At 40.9% G+C, this 26,070-nt stretch overlaps 1 protein-coding gene across 4 annotated transcripts; it reads left to right on the top strand.

The window, feature by feature from the left end:
- Positions 1–513: 513 nt before the first annotated feature.
- Positions 514–22,141, top strand: cdc42ep4b (CDC42 effector protein (Rho GTPase binding) 4b). 4 transcript variants are annotated; one of them, XR_009793679.1, is made up of 3 exons: positions 836–1,705; positions 19,108–20,772; positions 20,856–22,141. XR_009793679.1 is itself a non-coding variant. In XM_061810957.1 (2 exons), exon 2 carries the CDS (start codon positions 19,263–19,265, stop codon positions 20,235–20,237), a length of 975 nt encoding a protein of 324 aa, XP_061666941.1. In that variant the 5' UTR covers positions 514–649; positions 19,108–19,262; the 3' UTR covers positions 20,238–22,141. The 4 variants fall into 4 exon arrangements, 3 of the variants coding, with proteins under 3 accessions (XP_061666941.1, XP_061666939.1, XP_061666940.1); XM_061810957.1 differs by lacking the exon at positions 836–1,705 and adding an exon at positions 514–649 and having other exon boundaries at positions 19,108–22,141; XM_061810955.1 differs by having other exon boundaries at positions 19,108–22,141.
- The last annotated feature ends 3,929 nt before the right edge of the window (positions 22,142–26,070 follow it).

Here is a 26,070-nt window from a genome sequence, read left to right as displayed (position 1 = left end):
TTCAGGGTGTACCCCGCCCTCCTGCCCCTTGACAGCTGGGATAGGCTCCAGCACTCCCGCAACGCTCGTGAGGATAAGCGGGAAAGAAGATGGATGCATGGTTGCTAGACACTTTATTCCTTTGACACCACAGGGTGACAGAACTTTATCCTTTACAGGGCTTGCATATTTAAAAAAAAGGGCAAATAAGATTACTTATTGAAAGGGAAAAAAATATGACTAAAAAGAAAAAGACCCACACAGAAAAAAAAAATCATTCTCAGGTTAATGATTCTTAAATTCCTTTACTCATGAGGGCTGTGATAGTTACAATAAATGATTATGGATTTTTTTTTTTTTTCCTGGTCAGTGGCACTCTGTATCGCTTGCCAAATTATTCGTTCTGTAACCATGCACTTAATTCATATCATCTTTCCACATTTAAATGAATGGAAAGGCCATTAGTTGGATTTATGATGGAGATGATTTCCAACCTGCCCACTTCATTTTATTGTTTTTTTTTAAGGTGGGAGTGGGGACTTCCCCAGGGTGTCAGATGGCATCCAAATTTAATTGAATGACCATCAAGTCAAGCTGTGGCTAACCTCGTAAAAATGTGGCATCAGGAGCAGATTAAGGATTCGGAATGAATGCATCCAGATGAACTGCGGTAATCCTTTTTTCATCACACTGGGGAATTTCTATCTGACAATGTGTACTTGAATGTGTCAGAGGGGAAAAAGAAAAAAAAAGAAAATGATTATCAGGGGATGTTTTTCATGTGTAATTATAAGGAAAATGTCGCAGCGTCCACCTTAATTATTTTTATATACTGTAATCAGAAGAATAGTATAGTTTTTACTTTTGACTGTAAAAGTAAAACTAACACACGACATTGATTTGGACGAATCTTAAGCAATTATTTTAGTTAATACCGATAAATACTTGCACAACTTTTAAATCAAGGTCATAAATTAATGTAGATTATCCGGTTGCCTAATCTGAAAACGCAATTAGGCCACAGACACATCAGCATGTTCAGGTTACCCAGTTTTTAAAGACAGAAATGTCGACTTTAGAATCATAATTTATTTCTTTTAAAGTTGTTAGCAGATGATATATTTTCTGAAAAATAAAAACGTTTTTTTTTTTTAGTTAGCATGTACGTAAAGACAACCCAAAGGTTTTGAAAAATGTTAAAGTCAACTTAACGATAGCAAGTTTAGCTTGGTGTTTTTATGCTAATCATATCAGCGAAAAGTCATTTGACAGCTAGGCCATACCGATACAATGTTAGCTAAACCAAAGTGTTTTAATGATAAACCTTCTAACTATCAGGCTCAGTCAAATGTGATGCGTTTCAATGTTATCAAGAGCTGAGTGAAGTTTAGTTTCGTGTATTTATCTTATGGCTTGTTTGTGGGCAACAATGCCAACTAGGCCACGGGTACACATTAGCATCCCTGTTAGCCGCTAGCTTCCCGAGTCCAAGTTGAAGGCAAGTTCGTGTGCCTTTAAAACCGCGGAGAGGGCGGGGTCGTGCTGGAGGAAGGCCCGCGGAGGGACGCTGTAACCGGGGGAGGGACACATCCAAGCGGACGGGGACGCCGAACGACGCACGCAAGCCAGCCCAGCCTCAACAGACACTTTTTCCTCGTCCCTTCTGGCTCACGAGTTGTAGAGTTACAACCGTGGAAGTTCTCCCCTCTCGGGATGACATCTGAAGGTAACTAGTTTGAACTTGTTTAAAGTGTCTCCCGCGTCTTTGTGTAACTTTTATGATGGCAGAACGACGACGACGACGCCTGAGGCGAAACAAGTCGCCGCGTTTATTTTCGGTCGTTAAATGTTATTTTAGTGAAACGTCATGAACGAATTTGCATCGCTCCCACGGCTATACGAATACAATACAATGAGCTCATCCATAAGCCTCCCTTTGCTCCTCCACCCCTCCCCTCCCGGGTTATTATTTTCGCCATGGTTCTCGGACACGTTGTATTAAAGAAACAAAACACACACTCCAAAGATCAATGACGTCACAAATAGTAAGTTGACAGGAGCACAATGACGCAATGGCCCTTTGGTTGGGGGCAATTTATCCATACTGTATAAGCGTTCATCAGATCGCCCGAGGAGCACACAGCGGAGGTATTGTTTTGTTTATATTTAAGCATATTTAAAAATTAGATTTCATGTATTTATTTTGGGGCGCGCAAAAGTGTTTTGGGGCATATTTATGGGTGGGTTTTTTTTGTTTAGTTTTTTGTTTCATCGCATGATTTATCCCCCTCCCAAGAGCAGAATATGAAATAATCAGAAGCAGATGGACTGGAAGGCTCACTTCTCCCAACTTATTATGTAACTAAGTTGTAACGCTCTGCACACAAGTAGAACTCACACAGACATGCTACATAATTCAAAGATACATGTACAACATTGTATTTTTCAGGGCACAACAGTTTTGCCTAGGATCATTGATTTAAGTGGGAGAAAACAATGGAGGATTGTTCGCAGTTCAAACGTCTTTATAGGAAATAGTATCAATTAAACAGCGTTAAATGTTCATAATGTTGCAGTGTTGTCATATTGAACACAAAGTTGTGGCACCACGTGTAGACAGACATAGCAAAACTAACAGGCAAGGTTCTCTCTCAAAAATGACAAAAACGTCTGCAGTGTACTGAGCATTTTGTAAGCATCTTCTTCGTGTACATTAACGGTCAAGTGTCATCCCTATAAACATTCTAAAATAGATATTGAAATGAAAAATACATATAACATTATTAACTTCAATGTCGAAAAAATAAATATGAGCAGAGCGCGCGTCGTCCATGCGCAAAGTTGCCGAAGTGTCATTCGACATCCAAGTGGTCGCCATATTGGCTGCATCTACTGTCAGTGACGTCACGCCGGACATTTGCCATTTGAAACACGCTGTGGGTCCTACTATGGGACCCGCCCCTTCAGACACGGAAGCTGTTTTCGAAGAAGAGAACGTCTCACAATCTTGTGAAGTGTCCGGGGAAATATTACCCTATTGTATTGTTTCCTATTGTATTTAGATGATATGCGGATTACTTACAACAAAAGACTCCCAAATAGTATGTATGAGCCAGCCCGGCCGAAGCCGTGCTCGTCCACGAGGCATGACGTGGCAGCCTTCGTCGGCGAGCCCGACACGGAAACTGTCCGATGCGCACAGACACATTTAGCACTCCTGTCATACGTACGCGGATCTTTTGTTACATTATGAGAGACGGATTACGTGGTTTCCCCCCCCCCCCAACTTTTTTTTTTTAAGTGGCTGTATACACACCTACTGTAGTTTGGAACCAACGAAGCTCCTTTGTACCCGTGTAATCCATTTTTCACGACGAACCGGGTTTCTTGAAAATTTATTAAGGGTAAATCTATAATCTCGAGTGTTCGAGCAATATCAGCAATACAACAAGCCAGCATTTTCGCTAACACGAAGGAACAATGAGCTATCTTCCCGCAGGTAAAACTGATAGAAAAAAACGAGTCCGCTTGAGTGCGCACCTGCCTCCAACGTCACTTCCCGCTTCTTGTCGAAAACAAATCCCTCGAGAAGATTTTCATGGCGGGAGTTACAAAAAGCCATATGTCAAAATCCTGTTTTGTGGTGAAAAAACGGATGGGTCCATACCGGCTGCTGTGTTTTCATTAAAAACATACTAAAAAAAAAAAATCCATTTCATGACAGATGACCTTTAATACGTAGGCAGGCACTACAGAAGGCGCACAATGTGAGGCTGGAAAGGCGTTAATGGCAGTGCCATTCATTTACATGGGGAAAGGTGATATGAGTTAAGGGCGTGGTCACGGAATGAATGAATGAATGAACGGAATATCTAAGCCAAGGCACTACTGTAATAAAACAAAGTTTTCAGAGGTGTTGCTTAAAGTGTTAACATTGGAAATGTGGTCTAAATTATATAAATGAGTTTATATACCGTGCCATGGGAATGTTTTGCCTTTTTCTTCCCCTTTATTCTTTTTAATGAAGTTTTGTCTGCATTTGAATTAATGGTTCTAGATAAAGTGTGTTGTCTTTTTCCAAATAAGACTTAATTACTTGTGGCGCTGACCGTGAGAACAGTGAAGGAAAGTATTTTACTTGAGGGGTTTGTTTGTTTGGCATGTTTTTTTTTTTTCCCTCATAAGATTTGTTATTCTTGAGCTTGTCAAACTGACGGCTTGAGCAAATTTTAGCTTCTTACATTTCTTGGATTTTCTTCCTGAAAGTTAAGCCCCCTGAACATGTTTTACATGAAATTTGATTGGAGTGTTTATAAAGGATGGATGGATGGGCTATTTTAGGTTAATTTTAACTCATTTGTGGACAGCGTCCCATTTTTGGGACATCATGATTTTCACGCATTATATCCTTCTGTATCTCAAAATGTTTTAAGTGTTTTAATCTGATTCTGATTCTGGTTTTTTGGACGATCTACTAAGAAAACCCAAGTATACTCTCGAGGGCAGCGTCCCATTTTTGGACGAGATTATAAATTAGTAAAGTTATCATATTACTCAACCATAAACGAAAAAGAAGTGATTTTTTTCCTTGATTGTGGCCTGTTAGGAGACTTTTATCTAAAAAAATTTGCCACCCTACCTATGAATGGGTTAAAGGTCATTCATAGAAGAACTCATCCAAGAGTTTTCTCTGATTAAAACCAAATTTGAACCTAGTCTACAGAACATTTTAGTTTGTCATTCCATGGAGGTGGAGGACGGTGGCGGAGTTTGATGACTTATCGTAAAACTCCTGAAGTCAGTTATTGTCCATCATTACGAAAAAAGGTCTCAAGTCTGCGATTGTACCTTTATGTGATCATTTATGGTGAGTTGGGTCGTTTCTAGGTGTCCTTCAAAGACAAACTCATCCAAGAGCTAATCTTCAGTGGCTACCAAATTTGAACCTCGTGTATTAAACGAATGAAAGATTGTCAAGATTTGTCATCTACCAGTTTCCATTACTGCATGGCAGCAAATTTGAATAACTTGGATGTGAAGTTGCGCCACCCTCATAACTTTTCCAGATGTAAACATGGAGCATCATTCCAGCTTGTCCGGTCCTTTTTATTTGTTCTCGAGCTTTCACTTGATGTTTTTTTTTTTTTTCCTGACTGCACTTTTCTTTGCGAGCCAGACAGTTTTGAGGAAGCTGGCTTGCTGCCCACATGAGCTCATTGCTGCAGTTTGGAAGGAGTAATATTGGATTGGATTATGGGGGAGAGGGTGTGATGTTAAAAAAAAATGCAAGTTATTTCCACTTACTTAAAATGGATGCCAAATACTTTTCATGACTCACTTGGGAGCCCATTTAAAAAAAAAAAAAAAAAAAAAAAAAACAGCACATACACTTTGCATGATTATTGTTGCCCTGAAACTTTTATTCTTTTATCTCTCTTGTAGTCTTTTCCATTTTTGTTTTTTTTTTTCATTATTGATAATTGAAAAAAGTTAATGTGGTTCTAGAATGTTTTCTCTGTGTTGGGGTTTAACTTTTAGACCAACTTTCTTGGAAGTTTAGGTCAATTTCTGATCTCTTTCAAATTGTTGTGTTCAGTTATTGACAAAACTATTGTAGAGCAGTCAAACGGCTCCTATTGTTCAATAAAATACTTCAAAGCATCCATAATAATATTCATTATCTAGTTTTTAAATTAAACGTCCCATTAATCAGTTATCTGAAATTTATACTGTCAAATATCCGAATCAGTCTAGAAACAAAATCTCTATCAGTCGGGCTGACAGTTCTTGTGGCAAAAGTATGATCTGAAGGCCGATGTTGTCTTTTCATGTGAATGATGTGTAATGTATGGGTGTTGAAAGGTTCAATCAATGAGCAGCGACTCCTTCAAAGTGAATTAGTGCCCAGAAGTCTTTGTTCACCTAAAGCTCAAAGGTTAACGTCAATGAAACGACAGTTCTCCATGCGTCTTAAACAATCCTAACCCAAAAGAAAAGCAAAGGAACTGAAAGTTACTCATCTTATTAAGTTATTACTCTCCAGTTTACACTTTCCTTCCAGGATTTTTGGTGTTCATGAATATATGCCAATTTTAACCTGATCAGAATCAGCAAATAATTGGCATTTTATGCTGATTGGTTGGCATAATTCTCGGTCCAATCAACCAGGCAAAAGACATTTTACTCTGCATCGCCATCCTACATAGTATAACTGAATCCAAAAGGTGATTTAGTTTTATATAGTAGAATTTGTATAGCTTTCAGGGTACGGCGCGATGGGACAAACAAACACGTAATGCCAGGATCAGACTACAACACAAATTTGCACTTTCACAATTGCATTGTCAAAGTACGATTCCGAAATCCACCACATCCCGTTTTTTACGATCATTGGGCTTTATCTTTTCAACTAAAATGTGACTGAATACACATTACTATGGCGACAACAGTGAGTGGATCGCGCCGACTGTATAACGAGGACAAAATGGAGAAACAAACATGTTGGTTGTCACCGGTGTGAGGACACTTTAATTCAAGGTTTGCTTGAGGTATACGTTCACGTACTTTTAATACGATAGGGTTCGCAAGCAGTCAACCAAACGTTAAGTAGCCCACCAAGCTAGTGGTAGTGCTCGTGCAAGCGGTTGTTTGTAAACCTGCTGCCTTTCCATCAAATTATGCTCTAAAGTTTCAGTGTGGTTGAGTCATTTAATTACAGTTAAGCTAGCACCCATTTTTTCTGTCACGTTGTAATGTTGATTTGACCCAATTTATTAGAATACTTGATCTGAACCTGTATGGAGCCAAGGCACAATTTTACAATTAATCTCAACACACCAACAAACAAAAATGTCGCAAAAAGTAGATGCAGTAATTCATGTATGTACTTAATGCCATCTAATAGAAGACCATTAATGTGTTCTGTCTGTCACTATGCCTCAGTGGCATGACATTATTTATTGTAAATGTATTTTTTTGTAGTAATTAATTTGGATCGGTGATCGGCCTCAAAAATCCTTCTCGTGTATAACTTAAAAATAAGGTCAAGTGGTTGTGTAATTTTTCAGAGTAAAAGTCCAACCATCAAACTTAAATTCATTTTCAATTTCAACTGCATGAATGTCTAAATTTCAACTGAAAAACATTCTTCTATGTTACTAAGTCGTTGACGTCGTCTACCTTCCAAGCACGTTTTAGCCAATCTTGAGCACTCCTGGAGCCTCATCGATACCTTGTCCAAAGTTGTTGAACCAGTTTGCATCATTCTTGGCATAGCTTCCATGTTGTTGTGTACATTTCTGAACATTTAGGTTAGGCAAGTAAAAAGACAGACACACCTGTCCAGCACACATCCTCTGGAATGGTGTATTACCCTAATTTCATTTATTAATTTGTTATGTTGTGAAAGCTTGGATAATCCAAAAGGAGCAGCTTCAACAAGGTTGGTTTTGTTGTATGGCGCTTGTGTGTTCAATTGTTTTTTTAATGGTTCTAGCGTCAGCCAGTTAGCTTGTTGTTTGCACTTTTTGACAGGCTCAGTGACACGCCTTGGCATTCAGGCCCATTTAGTGACATCCACACCTAGAAATTACCCTCGCTCTTATCAGCATAATCTGATAATTGCCGTCCCGAATGAAGGTGTTAAATTAAAGACGGTATTTTTTGTAGCTCTATAAATAAGCAACTCGTCTCTGTTCTGGTCATATGAAATTGTATCGCATCGCTTGCTTGGCTTGGGTGTGGCAAAAAAGGGATTTGTTTGTTTTTGTTATTCTTTCTCTGTTGTATGTTGGCCGATGCAACCGATCACTCGATTGCTGTTTATTCCAATCGAGGCTTGACAAACATTTTCCTCCTCCTGGTAACCCTTGAGCTCGCTTACTTGTCACAATTGACAGACTTTGGACTGTCCATTGTCTAACTTGTCATCTCCCAGCAAAAGGCCATTAAGATCAGGTTGAAATGGGAGAGCAGATTTGTCTTTGTCGCAAACACGAACTTATATTTTGTGTAAGGTCAAAACCGAGGGAGTTATGAACTGGCCTTGTAAGTCTTCCAGCTGTGTGTGGCACTTATATTAGAAACAAAAAAGGTAGAAGCTGTTGACTGTTATCTTCCACTCTTACAAAGAACCCTCTGAACTTTTGATCACATCTTGTTTCCTCAAGACCTCTCCTCTGATTTCATTTTAAAGCCCAAACAAACCCAAAGTGGACTGTAATCGCTCTTTTATTTTAAGCACAACTAACTACACCTCACCACCTCTCCATAGAAATTCATTCCAGTTTGTTTTGCAGTTCCAGCAGCTCAGATAGTTAATTCAATGACTTTGCCCCTCGGGGCCCTCGCATGAATGCTCTCCATTTGTCAAAAGAGCCGGGGCGAGAGACCCAGTGTGCCTGTGCGCGCTATAATCCCTCCGCAATAGCTGTAATGAGGGTCCACCACCGCCTCCCCTCAATCTCTGCTCTTCTTTATCATTGTTGTTGTCCTGTATGTCTGTGCCGAGAGGATCACTAATACAGTGGAACCTCTCAAGTCGAACACAGTCAGTGTCCCAATAATCCAAAACCAAAAGATTACTCTTTCCATGCTCCTTAAACGTAAAGTGAAGAATCACATGTGACAGTTCTGTAAATTATACGCAAAGAGCAACAGCAACAACATTTCTGAACCATACAAGCTTCATACTAAAACTTCTTAACTGTGACGCAAATCTTGCTACTTTTGTTACAATAGTTGTGAGTAGCCCTTGTTGAGGTAGCTACTTCTTTCAGAAATTTGTTGAAAAAGCCAAAGAAAATGCAAAGCTTTTGATATTCTTTGGACAGATGTCTTGTGACAGTATGCATGACGCCGTTTAGAAGGCAGTCATGCACGCAGTTTCCGAGGCATAGAAAATTAATTAAAGAAATTTGACTTTCACGGTCCTATTGCCCCCATTTACATGACATCACTCACCACAAACTTAAAGGGGAAATCCGGTGGTTTGCATTTACAATGTATCCAATAGGTCATGAAATATGTACTCTATTTTGACTATGTGATGTTAAATCCTCTCTCATTTAATAGTGTTTTGAGAAGATTTTCATAGACAATTAAAAATTTTCAGGGGTGCTGCCATTTTACCGTGTCACGTGACCTACATGGGCAGATGTACGTGCTATTCCAAATGTTCGATTACATGGGACACCATTTATGCCCAGCGCTGATTTCTCAGATTTATCCTTATCTGATAAAGAAATAGCAGTATCGATTGATTGGGAAGACAGAGGAATACTTCCATACAGATTTGAACCTGCGGCTGTAAATGTTGAATATTCGGATGGTTCTTGGGGAATGACACGGAGTTTGACGAGCGAGCTCCGGGGGCGGGCCATGAGCCGGGCTTGGGCGGCCGGGTAGGAGCTCGCTCGGCAAGGAGCGAGCTCACGGCTCCGTCACTCTATATGGAAGTATTTCTCCGTTTTCCAGAACAACCGGTACTGCTATTTCTTCATCAGATGAGGATAAATCAGAGAAATCAGCACTGAGCAAAATGGTGTCCCATGTAATCAAGCCTTTGGAACGGCATGTAAAACGAGCGAAAATGGCAGCGCCCCTGAATATTCATAATTGTTGATCAAAATGTTCTCAAAACATTATTAAATAAGAGAGGATTTAACATCACATTTCCAAGTTAGAGTACATATTACGTGACCTATTGGATACATTGTTAATGCAAACCACCGGAATTCCCCTTTAAATGTCACTTCACATAACCTCCTCCGCCCTTGTTGAAGCTGCACCTTTTGGATTATTGCAAAGAAAGCAAAATAAAAAGCAAAATCTTTGACGCTTCTTCGGAGTCTCATTATGTCATGCGTAGTGACAGTTTCTCAAACATGAATCTCTGCCCAAAATCAGATATATTTTGAACTGTACAACTTTAGTTTCTACTTTTTTGCCATTCATAGTTGTTGTTAAAAACATAACTAATTTTCTCTTTTTTGGTGTGCCGTGAAAAAAAAGCTGCCCAAGTAAACAAAGTATGCAGTTTCATGCAGTTTGAATTCTGGAGATTTGTGCAAGTTCAGAAGTGTATTTTACCCAAAAATACTCAGAGCTGTTTTAACTGCACAGACAGCCGGGTTAGTGGAAGATGGGCCAGATAAAAAGGAGCATTTTTGAATCCTCCAAACTGAGGGTTTCATGTTCTAAAAACTGTCGTCCGTGATCTTGTTTGGTTTGTTTTTGGCCTGGATGTAACATGGACGCCCACCCAGCCAGCGCAGCACAACCTCCCACCACCAAACACTTTGTCCAGTCATGCAGGAGTAAGCGCTTCATAAAAGGCCAGCTTGGCTGGAAGCACAGGGAAATCATTTTCAAGCCTGTCAGGTGGTGATTGTGTTGCGCGGAGCGTTTTGGAAACGGGCCAAAAACAGAGTTTTGGAGTCAGACAGACGATTGCGGGCCGGCCAACATTTGGTTTGCAATGTCAAGCCTATGGATGAAGTGAAGTGGGGTGGGGTGGCCCGGGCATGTTGACTTTATTTGCTAACGAAAAAAGCCCCCACGGCTCAAACTTGCCAACTGACGACCTGCAGAAATGAGCCAAGAGAACGCTTTCCCACTAATCTGTTTGAACTTGTCCGACAAAGACTCACTGCAGCGAGTGTGGGCCATTGTGGGCCAGGTTTTTTCCACAATGGGCTAAAAATGAGTGTTTCAAGTCTGGGTTAGAGTTCGAAAGTAGGGTCTTACGACGTGGTTAGATTTTCAAACTAGGTCGAAGACAAGGGCAATTTTTCAAGTTGTAAAACATATGAAAATAGGCATTTGCATGTGACTTATTTGTCCATTCGGAGTACAAAAGTTATTTTAAAAAAAGTTTGTAAAAAAACACTGAAAAGATGTTATTTATTTCCTCATATAAATTTATAATAAACATTTATGCAAATATTGTTTGTGGGTATGTAGTAAAAACAAATATAAAAAAGTAAACATTATAAAAGTATAGTGCATGTATACTTAGAGCTTCTTCTTTAGGCTATGCATTACTATTATTATTATTTGCAAGGTTTTTAAAGTAATACCTAATTAAGTAGCATGTTTGCAGGATTGAGACAATTGCCGGTACCTTGTCCATCAAACCCCATTCATTAACGCTTCTGTCAACAAGTTCACTATTTTGCTCCCTCGCTGCGTGGCTTGCATGGAGGGTTCTCGTCTGCGGAACATTTGACACTTATTCCCACTTGTTCGAAATATAATGAAGTGTCAGTTATATACTGTGCATAGAGGCCAGTCACTCTGGAAGTTCAACCACCACGTGAGAGCCACTCTTTCGGCCAACTTCAATGAGCCCAAGATCGCTGCCTTGATTTTGTGGAGATCTGACATATTTTTGAGTTGTTATTGCGTATCGTGGTCCAAATGTCTTCTTTTCTTATGGATTTTCAGGGGAATCTAAAATGAGCCCGGACGTTAGATTTAAAGATCGAAGTTACTCACTTCATTGGTATTTTGTTCTTGTTTAATCGAAATCAGCTTCCACTAGTTGTCACAGGTGAATCAGTTAAGAGTATTTGCTGTATCAATATTGAATTGCAAGGGAAGTATATTTTATATCGACTCCATCCTTCAAAGTGAAGTTTCAAAACAGGGTTACAATTTGAACATAGCCAGGATCCAAGCTTAAAAAGTACATTTCAAGACAAGTTTGAAATGTAAAAAATGATTTTAAGGCAGGTTTTGATCCAGGGTTTTGTGATCCAAACGAGCATAGGTTTTCAAAACAGGGTTCCACACCAGTTAGGGTTTTATAACGGGGTTTGAAGCCAAGTTTTAGGTTATCAAATCTACATTTCCAAATTAGGCTTTCAGTCACTGTGCCTGTACGCCATCGCACTCACAAATCTGCACAGTCGAGCACTAAAAATCACACGCGTAAAATTTGTTACAAGTAGAAATACATAGATATTGAAAGACGTCGCTTATTTTGTGTACTCTTGACCAATGTTCCCTCTAAGCTACGCGATTGCGCACTTGTCGCACACTCTCAGTGCACTTGAAAACCGATCCATCTTTTTTTTTTTTTTAAATGGAAGTACATGGTGTCTCACAAGTTGCTGCTGAGCCTACTTCTACTTCCTAGTTTACCTGACACCGCCCCCCTCTGCTCTTAAAGGGGTACAGTCAATTGCAAACAAAACACACACCTGTAACTTTATATCTGCGGCCATGACTGGTGGACCACACCCGTAACTTTATATCTGCGACCAAGACTGACCACACCTGTACATTTTTCAAATGTGAGAGACTGGGCTTTCAAAACAAATGTTAGTTAAAGTTTTCAAGACAGTATTTGGGTTTGGAAGTAGGGTTTTAAAGCCAGAGTTCGGGCTTGAACATAGAATCCACAATAATAGATGTACCTGCCTTCTGGTTAACGTCAGTGTTATTCTCACTTGCGTTCAATCATGCAAAACATTTGCTTTGATTTGCATGGTGGTTTACATCTGGCACGTGTGCACATCCTGACTGGAAGCTTTGCATGCATCTGAATTATGAAACCTTCATGGTTTTGTGAGTTTACACGTTACACCTGTTCACCTGCGAAGAGAGTCACACCCGTCTAAATAGTTTTGCTTCCGTTTTATGTTCTTTTGTCTTCTTCCTTGGCCACATACTTTTGTGTCATGGTTACCCGACCAAACATCGACTGGACATGAAGTCCAACAGGAAGGACAGGTTTTCCTCATCCTCATCAAGCATCAGCAACCAACCATATATGGTGTTGTTCCTGTCAAGTTGTTTTATACAGAAGTCATAATGCATTTTTAGTCGAGGATGTTGGCATAACGATGTTGTTATTGTGTGGTAATCGGTAAATTGGAAGAAAACATAAATGGTACATCATCTAATGTGTAGTTCCTTCGTATGCTGCCTTTATAGCATACGATTGATTATTGGTTGATTCATGATTGATGATATTTAATCTCATGGGACACAATACAGTCATTTTTCATACTTTTACTTTTATTTACAGTATACGAAGTTTTGTTGGGCTTCATCTTACTTTATGAGTTGATGCCTCGTACAAATTTGGGATTAGACCAGAACATAATTCTCTGCAGAAAAATAACCATCTTCATCATCTTGTATGTTTTTTTTTTCCTGTTGTTGGTATTTTTGCATTGTTTCAAAAGAACCAGAACCAGTTTATAACGGTTTTATGATCACAATTAGCTTTTCTGAATGAATTTTTTGGCCTTACATTATCAATATTTGACATATGTATCAAAACTATGACAGGAATCATGAACTAATGAGTTAGCTTGTGCTTATTTGATATTCATCCAGAAATTCACAGAGGAAAATCAACAAACTCAGCTTTGAAACTAGAGATCCAGCAACTAAGCTATTAATCGACAACTTGTCAAGTTTATTTTTACAACTATTTGTAACCCTGTTTTTGTTTTCCATATTTTTGTATGATGTCTGTGAACAAATTTGTTTACCAGCTGTCTATGGCAATTAGCATAAATGTTTGTTTTTGAAGAACCCAAACCCTGCTTTGACAACTCTTCCTGTGAGCTTATCTGCTGTGGGAATGCAATCTCTGCTTGATATTGGTCAACACGAGACAAATTAAATGTTTTTTGTCAAGAGTGCAGGCCCCGCTGACGAAACCGCCATTGTTGTACTTTTGACTTTGACTATAGAGGTTCATTTGCATGTCAATGTTCCTGAACAGCGTTCTGGACAATCGGTACGACTGTGGCTTGCTGGAGGTTAAATAAAGCCAAGGTTGTCTTGCGCAGTAGTTCTGTGTAGGCGTGCAGTATTTAGTGTGAGTAGACAAAGGCGCTACTGTCATAATGCCGCATGACTGTTATGGTTTGTTGGGAATAAATGATATACTGCTCGGAAGTGTAAATACACGCAAAAATAAACCGTGCTTGAAATCCACTCGTTTCGATGCGACTGGCTGAGGATTCTATGGTGGAAGAAGGGCAAAAGTGATGCCAGAGGCAGCAGGATTACGCAAGCGTGTTGGGTGTGAGTTGTGATGTCATCGAGCACGAGCCGAGGTGACATGACGATGCCCTTAATCATTCATGCCCCCCCGTCACCGCTCATCTCCGCTTAGTTGGTGTCATGTGGTGCTACGGGTGCTCAGTTACGTAAAGGCATTCCTCCCTTCTGACAGCAAAGAAAGTACCAAACCAGGCTGCTATGAAAATGTGAGTGTAGTAACTAAAATGATCATTTATTGCTAAAATATTAAGAAAATCAGTTGTACAGAAACCAATGCAACTTTTTATTTTCCATATAAAATCAGCAACCTACTTCCATCCAAAAGTATATCATCATTACCAAAATAAATTTAATGAAGATGAAGAGACTTCATTTTTTTTCTTATACATTTCTCGACATCTTTGTTTACTGTTGCGGCACATTGGACAAGCTACAACTACTATACTCCAAGGATGCTCAATAAGATAGTTACGATAATTAAATGTAGCATAAAAATAGGTCGCGGTTAATCATTTTCACCGCACCCCTAACCATCTAATAATAAGGTTTAAAGCTAGCCCTAACTCTAGATAAGAAACAAACAAAAAAATACTATCAAGTCTTGAGTGATTAGTCGCCAGAGTTTTGACACGAGTGTACATGACGATATTGAAAAATGTGTCATCTTGTAATGTTGCTCTTGGGAGTCATGTCACCGTGTCTTTGTCATTGTCATTTTCAGTTTGTTTGCTGTTGTGACTTATTCTGGAAAAAAAAAAAAAACTGCTGTTCCCTCAGTGAGGCTAAAGATGTCACCAATGATAATTCCAATTTGACATGGCAATACAAATTCTCCATTTGTACGTAGTTTTTTGTTTTCATTCCTACCCTCCCTAAAATTTGATTAAGGCTAGTCCCACATCCTAGAAAAGGAACACGTATGAACATTTCCATACAAACGATCGCAGTTATTGGTATTACAAAATTGCCAAAATGATTTCTTGTTAAGAGTCAGTGTCATCTTTTTTAGTTTTCACTCTCCTTTTGTCTCTTTTGGTGCACACTGAAACTGAAAACTACTACACCCTCAGAAAGTCTAAAAATTGTAGTCACGATAATAGAAATGTTGAAAATGTCCCATCACATTTATAGCAACCAAAATTATAACTTTATCAGACTTGCTGAAAGCACAATGTGTTATATGTAATATGATTGGAGAATCCTAAAAAGTATGAATACTCTCAAGGGACGTTAACATGGAAGTGACAATACTGAACTAAAGACAGATATGTTTTATCCCTAACCGTGAAAAGAATGTTTATAAAACAAAATTTCATCTTCTGTGGTCTTGTGTCACTTGGAAGCCTCGTAATGGCCTCCTCCTCATGATGAGGTCCCGGTCAAATACCATGGTGGATTTCAAAGGTACATAAAAACGTCTCATTTCCCAGAATGACGTTGAAGTGAGGCGCCTATCTTTTTTTGATATTTGAGAGCCCCTGCTGGCATCTTTTATGTTACCCCCTCCAATCCAATTGTCTCATTGCCCTGCATGGTTTCATCCATTTGAATGAGCCCTGATCTCAAGAGACGTGTGCCCTATTCCACGGAAGTCTTTAAAGGCTTTCTGTGCACCGAATACTTTTGTTGTCGAGTAATTATTTTTTTTTTTTGCGATCAAAGCAGAACGATTCATCACCTCAACCACAAGCTGAATCTTTTGCCCGTTTTCTAGATGCGTTTCCCTCACAGTGTGTAGCACGATTTTCCCCATACAACACTCAAATCTGTAATTGAACTTGGTATATAATGCTTTACTTTTCTTAGCTTTCTGATGGAAAGTTTCCTGTCTTCTGTTGTCTTCTCTTCTATCAAGGTACCTTTTCACTCTCACACCCCCACCGCCCCCTCTCACAAACTTTGTTCTATTTGACTGAACTCAAATACCCATCAGAATACAAAGAGAGCACAGTGGCGTCTTAAAAAGTTCACCGTGACTGTAAAACTGTTCTGGCATAGAAGGGATACAGATTGTCCTTTCTGCTTGACCTAAAAAGCTGGACAGAACAAAAATAAGGTTTTTTTTTCCGTTTTTTTTTTTTTAATTCAAGCTTAAATGCTAATTTGCACACTTGCACATGTTCATTCTTGTAGCACACACAAATGGTTCTGAAATTCTCCTGTGGAACTGCAAACTTTGGCTTGGAACCTGAACTTGAAACCACAGCCTTACCTTGAACCCCTAATTTAAAATCCTAACATTGTCTTGAGACCATACTTGGAAACCAAAACTCTACCTTGAAAACTAAATTTGAAACCGTAAAACTGTCGAGAAAAACTTAACCCTTTTTGAAATCCTACCCCTGTCTCGAAATTTCCAAACTGTTTGCACAATTGTCAACTTTTTACACCCACAGTTGGAAATATGGCTACAAAAGAATGAGAACGGGATTAGCATTTACATTATCGTAAAGTTGCTTAGGAATATCCACACGGATAGTTTTCATCAAGTCTCCACCATCTGGTCCTGCACCAGTAATGCTAATGTTTTCATAATATGTTATTGTGCTCACCCCATTGATTCACAGCAGTTTCGCATGCCTGGGCTTGAGCCTGTGGTCGAAAAACACAGGCGATATTCTTTTGTTCACGTCAGTAACCCTAGCACATTAGCACACTCGTGGCGCACACAAGTGGGCCTCAAAATCTCTCCAGTGAGCGCTTTATGATCCAGGAGTCACTGGCCTCCTAATACCGCTAAACCGTATTTATATTAGCTGCTTTTTCTGGATCATAGCTCACCACGGGACTGCCTTTTTTGTCCTGTTTGCTGGATCCAGAATTGTTCGGGCTTGGTATGTGGCCAGAAATATCTTCTTTTTTTTCGGCTTGTCCCGTTAGGGGTCGCCACAGCATGCCATTTTTTTCATCTAAGCCTATCTCGTGCATCCTCCTCTCTAACACCCACTGTCCACATCTTCACCCTCACAACATCCATCAACCTTTTCTTTGGTCTTCCTCGCTCGTTTGCCTGGCAGCTCCATCCTCAGCACCCTTCTGCCAACATCTCTCGAAGTCTTCTCTCTCTAACCTTGTCTCCAAAACATCCAACTTTGGCTATTCCTCTAATGCTTTCACTTCTAATCCTGTTCACACCAAGCGAGAACCTCAGCATCTTCATTTCTGCCACCTCCAGTTCTGCTTCGTGTTGTTTCCGTCTCTAATCCGTACATCCTCAACCACTGTTTTGTAAACTTTGCCCTTCATCCTAGCAGAGACTCTTCTGTCACATAGAACACCAGACACCTCACCTTCCACCAACTTGGACCAGTTTCTTTACTTCCTTACCACACTCACCATTGCTCTGTATTGTTGACCCCAAGTATTTGAAGTCATCCACCCTCGCCATCTCTTCTCCCTGGAGCTTGTTATGCGGCCAGAAATCTAGAAAGAAAAGTGATTTATGGCTTGACTGATTCTTGACATTCACTCCTGTTTGAAACCCAAACAGTTAAAACTCTACCCCCCAATTGGAATGCTGACCTCTAATTTAAAACCCAAATCATGTCCTGAAACCCAAACACTTGTTAGGAGAAAGAAGCCTTCATGCCAGTCAATAACACTTGCATATTAGTGCGCTAATACAACACACAAGTGGCTCTTAAACTCTCTTCCGTGAGCACTTTATGATTTCAGAGTCACTGACCAGCTAATCCGGCTAAACCGTATTCATATTAGCTGCCTTTTTCCGGATCATAGGCACATGCAAGCTTTAATTTGAAAGCGCTGCCCTGTGAGCTTTGATATTCACAGGAGGGCAGGTAATAAAACAACAAGCCAAAGCGCCTCGGGCTCAACTGTGAGACGCACAAAAGGCAGGGAGAGAATGTAACAAATCTGGACGTAGCGACTCGAGCCACTCTGTAAGACGATCTGAAGAAACGGCGTTCCGCTTCACCCCACACCCCACCCCGAGTGTTCCGGCTCCAAGCATCCTGCCCGTTACGCAACAAGTCTAGGGCCCCAAAATGGCAATGTACAAGCGCTGGCCACCTGTGAATGTTTTTGGAAAGAAAAGGAGAAATTCAAGAAAGGACCTGTGACGGATGACAAAAGTTATTTTTACAATTCCGATTGCAACCTTATGCAACATCCTAACGGACTCACAGGCTAGTGAGAGGCTGTCTTTGTTTTGCGGTAAAGGTTTTCCACATTTGAACAAAAACAGACATTTTAGCATCTACGAAAGAGCCACTTCAGCATATTTGTCCATGTCTTTCAGACAGCCTTTGATTTCTCGGTTTATTTATTTTTTTTAATCCATCCATCCATTTTCTTCACCGCTTATCCTCACGAGGGTCGCGAGTAAGTGCTGGAGCCTATCCCAGCTGTCAACGGGCAGGAGGCGGGGTACACCCTGAACTGGTTGCCAGCCAATCGCAGGGCACATCGTGACAAACAGCCACACTCCCAATTACACCTAGGTGCAATTTAGTGTCCAATTAATGTTGCATGATTTTGGGATGTGGGGGGGAAACCGGAGTACCAGCTGAGCCACCGTGCCACCTTATTTTTTCAATATTTTTGAAAAAAAACATTTTCATCTTGCCTTTATAAAATGTTCTGTGTATAATTTCGGGAAATATTATTGATCTAAATTGTATCCCCTCCAACTACCATTCATTTACCACAACCCCCATAGCTTGGTGCCGGTGAGTTAAGTGGAGTATTCTTAATACTTTATTAGGATTATTTTATATAATAATGATAAAAATAATGTGTTCAATGAATTGATTTCTTGCCCGCTGTTTACATATTCGGGAATGAAATGCCTGTCATTCACCACACACCCACAGATTGCAGAAATGTGTTCACGTCTTCCCCGTTTGAGTTTACCAAAACCCGTGCAAACTCCCTTGTGGACTTTCTAACACCAACATCTCACTCCACCGAGGTCACCTCGGAGAGCACACTCACACTTGCTGCCAAATTGGCAAAGGCTGTGAGTCTTGCAAGGGTTCCGCAAAAATCAAGATGCGCCATCTTTGAAAATAGAGCCCATAATGTGAAAAAGATGCGCTATGACTAATATTTGTACATAATTGTGCCCGTTTTTCTTCACAGGCTGATCCAACCCAGAGATGACATTACCAGTGTGAAGACTGAAAATGGCCGCCCATACGACTAAGCACTTGGAGTGTCTTTGACAAAGCAACCTGAAAGGTTCCAGAACATTCTCCGACTCTTGAAAGAAAATCACCCGCAAACCAGCGTTCATCATGCCGATCCTCAAGCAACTGGTCCACTCCAACCACCAGTCCAAGCGGCGTTCTCGCGCAGACCTGACCCCGGAGATGATCAGCGCTCCTCTGGGCGACTTCCGGCACACCATGCACGTGGGGCGCGGCGGCGACGCCTTCGGGGACACGTCTTTCCTCAGCACGCGCTCGGGCGAGGCCCCGAGCGCGGAGACCAAGCGTGGCTCTCCGGGCTCCAAGCCGTCGTTGCTGGCACGCACCTTCCGCGGCAGCAAACGCTCGCACTCAGTCAACCGTGGGGACAGATACGAGTACATTGCCGCCGTGCCACCCGCCGGCTCAGCCAACTTTGTGAAAAACGCCATCTCCCTGCCGTACCTCAACCTCCACGAGGGCAGCGGCAGAAGCCAGGAAACCGGCGTCTCCAGCAGCAAGCCGGCCGGCGGGCCGGCGGCCATCGCCACCTTCGATGCGGAGTTCGACGAGCGCAACTTCGGCGAACTCACCGAACTGCCGCCGCCCCAGCCGAAGAGCGGTAGCAGCCTGAAGCACGCGGAGTCCATGATGTCCTTCCACGTGGATTTGGGGCCCTCCATGCTCGGCGACATCCTCAGCGTGATGGACAAGAAGGGATTAGAGGACGATGACCTGGGCTACGAGGAAGGCAAGGGCAGCGAGGGTCACGGCTCGCCCGCGCACATCCCGCTCATCGACGACGACGACGACCCCCCCGAGGAGCGGCAGCCGCCCGCCAGGCCGCCCCGCATGATGATCTATCAGCAGAAGGTGATGGTGGCGCCCTACAGCCCTGAGCCTCACACCAGGGATAAGCACCAGCACCTGGACAGCTGCTCAGTGTCCAGTTCCGGTTCTACCACAGAGGAAAAAACTCCATACCCTCAGCACAACGATACGGACAGTGCCAAGTACAGCTCACCGCGAGGCGAGGACGACTTCTCCTTCATGGACGACGACGAAGACGAGATCAGAGTTTAAGACCGGTCCCAGTTTGCATCCTGATCCTTGGGGATCAACCGAACCATCTACTACTTAGTCAGGCCTCGGTTACTGCGTCCAATACTGTCACTCGTTGTCTAACCTCATTCGTCGACGACTCTGGGGAGTCGGCTGCCGTTTCTGGATGATCGCAACATCGGCATGTTGAAACAGGAAGTGAAAGTTGTGGGTGGGAATGTGATTAAGAAGACTGGGGGCAGGGGGGTTCTAATCCAGGCTCCGGCCTCCCTTTGCATCGTTTACATACCCCCGTGCTTGTGTGGGTTTTCTCCCGGCAGGCCAAAAACATCCATGTTCGGTTTATTGAAGATTCCATTTTGTCTTGCGGGGTGAATGTGTGAAGAGCTAATTGTGCCCCACCTCTTGCCCAAAGTCGACTGCGATAGGCTCACCCATTATCTGTCACCCCAGTGAGGATAAGAAATTTTTTTTAGAAAAAAAATGGATTGACGAATTAATGACTTGTTAAAGTAATTACAGGGTGTTTCAAATTTTCACTGCAGTTTTTAAAAAGGTGTGTTTGCACTTGAGTCGCATTAAAAAAAAATGAGTGTGTAATTAAAAAACAAAAAAGTTGTTGTATGTGTTTTTGTGAAGGTGGCGAACTAAACATGGTTGGGTAACACCCCGATGTTGTTGCACTCAAAGCGAAACGGCCTCCCCGACGGGAACTCCCCAAAATGGACGTCGTCGTGACAGAATTCGCACAGAACTAAATCGAAGAGACACTCAACCAATCAACGGACCCCACGTGTGGATCGTTGCCGCGATGCCATCGTCTGGTCATCCCGGCAGGAAAAAACTTCAAGACCACAATATTTGGTACACCTGCAGCCAAAAACAATATCTTCATGACAATAACTTGACATATTTTGGTTATCATATAAACTATTTTTCTAATTGTGGTTGTACTTTGCATTTCACAAAAAAAAATCCAACATTGCAATTCAAACAATATTTTTTATAGAAGTAATTTTTCTAGAATATAAAATCCTAAATTACCCACCTCCAAAGTTTGTGACACATTACAAAGTAATTAAATTATTAGCAGTATAATCTATTTCGTAACATGCATGCCAGTGCCACTATATTTTAAACCATAAACAGCTATGATTTTTGTTGCCATGGGGTTTTAGGTGGTATATCAATTTAAAAAGTTCATCTTTTTAGTAAAAAGAATCTCTATTTTTTTATCAGAGCTATTAGTTCATTATTTGTATAATTGTGTTTGTAATGATCATATTGATGAATAAAAATGAAATAAAAATTGACAACTTGCAGGCTATAACGTAAAAAAATGAAAACGGTACTTTTCTAAATATACAATGTATTTAAAAAAACTAACAATAACTTGTAGATTGTTTTTTAAAATTGTCTTTGGAAATGCAGAAAATGGCGCAGGTGTACCGAATGTTGGGTCTAGTGTGTTTCTATGTTCGTCAAATTTATTTTAATCACTTTGTCGCTAACATTAGCAGCAGGTTATTTTCCTCGTGTTTCTAGAGATTCCCTTTTTCTTTTTTCTATCATTTCTGAGGTATGAGGGCCAAATTGGAACGCGCTTATCAACTCAGCGGAATTATTGTGGCATCGATGCTTGTGAAGTTTGTTGCGTTATTCAGCAATCTGTAAAATTGCTGTATTGACAAAACAATGGGCCATTGCACCAAATTGCTGTGAAAATGCTGTCTTGAGCTGCGTGGACTTTGGTTTTGTATTTTAATTTCTTGCAAATGAGCTGCAATAAAAGGTGGGATTTATATTAAGAAAAAAAATACAAACAGCTGTAAAGATATTTTCTTACCAACATATTGCCATCTTATCTGCTCTAAAACGTAATATCCACCCTGTTTATTATTTTTTCTCTTTCAATAAAAAACATTGCTGGTGAATGGCGTGTTTGCGTCTTTCTTTAGACTGAAAACAGTCCCAAAGGGGTCAAAGTTGACTTTCCAACAGGTTTGTCGAGAAGAGCTTCATGGCCTAGGCACACCAGTCGTCTACAGGACGCTGGCGCCCTCTAGTGGAAAGACATGATCTGTAACGTCCCTATTGTATTTTTTTTCCCCTACTCTACAACTCTAAATTTAAACTTTGAAAAATTGCAACAGTTTTAAAAAAAAAAAAAAATGCTTTACACGTGGGATATGTTTCAGGGCAGCACCCGTGACCTTAGTGAGCACAACAGCATCAACAGATGTCGTTTGTGTTTAAAGAAAAGTCTTTCTTTAATTGCCTTATTAAAAAAAAAAAAGGCTTAGAACACAATTTTACTCAATTGCCATTTAAAAAAAACTTGGTCAGCCTATTGTTGAATTGCCTAAAAAAAAAAAATTTAAGATCCGTTTTTAAATGCTCTATACATCAGAATTAAGATAGTCCTCAACGTATGTACATCTATTTCATTTTAACATGCCATACTATACATTTTGGAATCATGTCCAATAAATACACCCATCTATTTTCTGAACTGTTGATCATATCTTTTTAATTATGAAAAGGTGGTTTTTTTTAACAAAATGTCTGGTTAAAAATGGCTTACTTTGCATTCATATATATATATATATATATATATATATATATATATATATATATATATACAAACACACACGCACACAACCAGTTCAGGCTGCCCGAAGACAGCTGGGATAGGCTCCAGCACTCCTGTGACCCTTGTGAGGATAAGTGGCTAAGAAAATGGATGGGTGGGGATAAGCAGCTAAGAAATTGGATAAAAATTAAAGGTGACTAACAGTTTTTGTTTTCTTGTCTGAGTGAGTGAGTGACAGAGAAGGAAAAAAAGAGAATCCAAACATATTTGAATGAATGAAAAATGTTATACACTAATCTGAAGGAATTCACACCTTACCACCCCACACCCCCTGCACATTTTTTAAACAAATATACAAAAATGTACCTTTTGGGGTTTAAAAAAAAATGTAAATCAGTTTCTTTTCTTTATATTATATTGTCTTCGATTACATTGCAAGTTTACTACTTCTTCCCGGAACAATAAAGCTTCATTTTAAAAAAATTCAATAAAATGGCACGACTTGCCTCTCGTAAGTATTTTTTCGTCATACGAATCCACCACATGTTTGCATGTTGTACCTCTAAAATAGAATCATTTTTGTTTCTGAGCGCGGGTGTGTGCCTTCACTGCAATTACAATTACTACCACCTGATGGCACCAAACACACAAAGGAAAAGACTGGCCGAGTCCACGCGAGCGACGGACTCCGCCCGCTTGCTGCCTTTTATAAGATTATGCTTGCAAATTAGATTGAAGGGGGGGGGGGGGGGGCTCCACCCACATCAGTCTCCATCACTCCAACAACAGACCTTGGTCGTTTGACCATATGGCTCACCCAAAAATAAAATGGAAAATATAGCATTGATGTACATTTAGATTTTTATATAACAGGAAATGTATTTCAATACAATTGTCTTTTTATTACGATGGATATCCATCAATCCATTTTCTTAACTGCTTATCCCGACAAGGGTTACGGGGAGTGTTGGAGCCTATCCCAGCTGTCAACGGGCAGGAGGCGGGGTACACCTTGAACTGGTTGGCAGCCAAAAGGTCATGAGACAAACAGGCGCACTGACAATCACACCGAGGGGCAATTTAGTGTGTCCAATGAATGTTGCATGTTTTTGGGATGTGAGAGGAAACCGGAGTACCCGGAGAAAACCCACGCAGGCATCGGGAGAACATGCAAACTCCACACAGGCGGGGCCGGGGTCGAACCTGGGACCTCAGAACTGTGAGGCCAATGCTTTCCAGCTCAGGCGCCATGCCACCGAGAATATGTCTATGTATGTATATATATATATATATATATATATATATATATATATATAATATATATATATATAGATATAGATATATATATATAGATATAATCAAAATCTCATTTTACATCAGCATACATCGTAATGTCTTTAAAAAGTCTCTACTATACATCAGCATTGTTGTCTTTAAAAAAGCATTTTAAAATGCTTTATTACTCATATTCCATGCATGTTATACAATATGTGGTGTCATTTTTATTATTACCATATATGCCTAGTTACACCGTCTTTTTTTTCCAGCCTTACTTTACAGATACCCCTCCCCCTCCCCCCAAAAAATAATTTAATGAACTACTATGGATCCACGTTGTGCAACCCCCCCCCCCCCCAGCCGAGTGATGGAGTACAGTGACGCGTCCGTTCCTATGACCGCGTCCGACACCACCCTAACGTTTTCATTCACCGGCCTCTCAGAGGAAGGAAGAGGGCCCTCGTCCACCGACAGCGGGAAGCGCTGCCTGACGGGATGTGCCGTGTCAGAACTCTGTGACCTCACGTTGGGTGGAAACAGTCACGACACGGTCACTCAATACCTCGCCCATCAAGAGGAAGCATTGCGCCACAAAGACACCATGAATACGTCCGACGTAATGGAACCACTGCAACTCACTGGACTTTCAGTCATGTGATCACTAGTGTGGTACCTGCAAAAGTTGTGCTTTTGAACCCTTGACGAAACGCTTCCTATTGATGATGTCCCATCATTATGCCATTACTCCCTGTATGGCTGCACCCACACCACAAAAAAAAAACAAAAGAAAAAAAATCTAATTCTATGGGTGGCAGCACAGTAGTAAAGCGTCGGCTCACAGTTCTGAGGACCCGGGTTCGATCCCGGGCCCGCCTGTGTGGAGTTTGCATGTTCTCCCCGTGCCTGCGTGGGTTTTCTCCGGGCTCTCCGGTTTCCTCCCACATCCCAAAAACATGCAACATTAATTGGAGACTCTAAATTGCCCCTAGGTATGATTGTGAGTGCGATTGGCTGGCAACCAGTTCAGGGTGTACCCTGCCTCCTGCCCGTTGAGAGCTGGGATAGGCTCCAGCTCGACCCTCGTGAGGATAAGTGGCAAAGAAAATGGATGGATGGATGTAATTCCAAGGGTATGTATGTGTGCAGCACAGGAGACCAGGCAACTCATCCCTGCACACATACAGTACCAACTTGCAGCTATGGAAAACTGCTAATTTGAGACGCCACATATACTGAACTTTTTTTTTTTTTTTTTTTACTGGACCAGCATGGCAATAATTTACAGTTTTTTTTTTACTGATTACTTGAGCTGAAAAGTAACTTAAGTAACTAAGTTACTGATTGATTTCAAAAGTCAGTAAATTTCAGCAGCTGCCAAGTGGCAGTACTTATCCACAGCACCCAAAAAACAGTTTACCTGTACTCATTACTTGATAGTGTATTCCAGTTACAAATTCATGGAATAACTTCAATATTTGTGTAGTTGAAGCCACATTAAATCAACAACTTAGCAGAGATTTGTCATGCCAACATGATACAGTAAGTTCCTAAACACCGTTGACAGTACACTTCTGATTGTAATCTATGAAAGCAACTGTGTGTGTGTGAGTGTGTGTGAAAGTGAGTGACATGCGCGCGCGCACACACACACACACACACACCACACACACACACACACACGTTATTGCTCCCACCACAGTAATTTTGATGCAGAGAGCGAGAAAACTTTTTCCCTACTACCTAACGTGAACTGTGCAGCGCATTCAACCAGCTCAGAGATGAAGTTGAGAGTTGTCACTTGTCCTTGTAAAAATAATTTTAGCTTATTATTGCAAGTCCTTCAGTGAGTCAGTCCTTACGCTCCATGACCGATTTCATTTCTGAGGTATTTACGCTTTTTTAGTCATGTGACGTCACATACTAAGAAAGCGCAACTGGATTGGCTGGCTTTTTGGTTCTGACCTAAAGTAACCCTGCCTGGTG

The sequence above is a fragment of the Syngnathoides biaculeatus genome, chromosome 22, assembly GCF_019802595.1.
Source record: "Syngnathoides biaculeatus isolate LvHL_M chromosome 22, ASM1980259v1, whole genome shotgun sequence".
Taxonomy (NCBI): Eukaryota; Metazoa; Chordata; class Actinopteri; order Syngnathiformes; family Syngnathidae; genus Syngnathoides; species Syngnathoides biaculeatus.
Note: the sequence above shows the minus strand (reverse complement) of the source record. Positions and strands in the feature narration are given on the sequence as shown.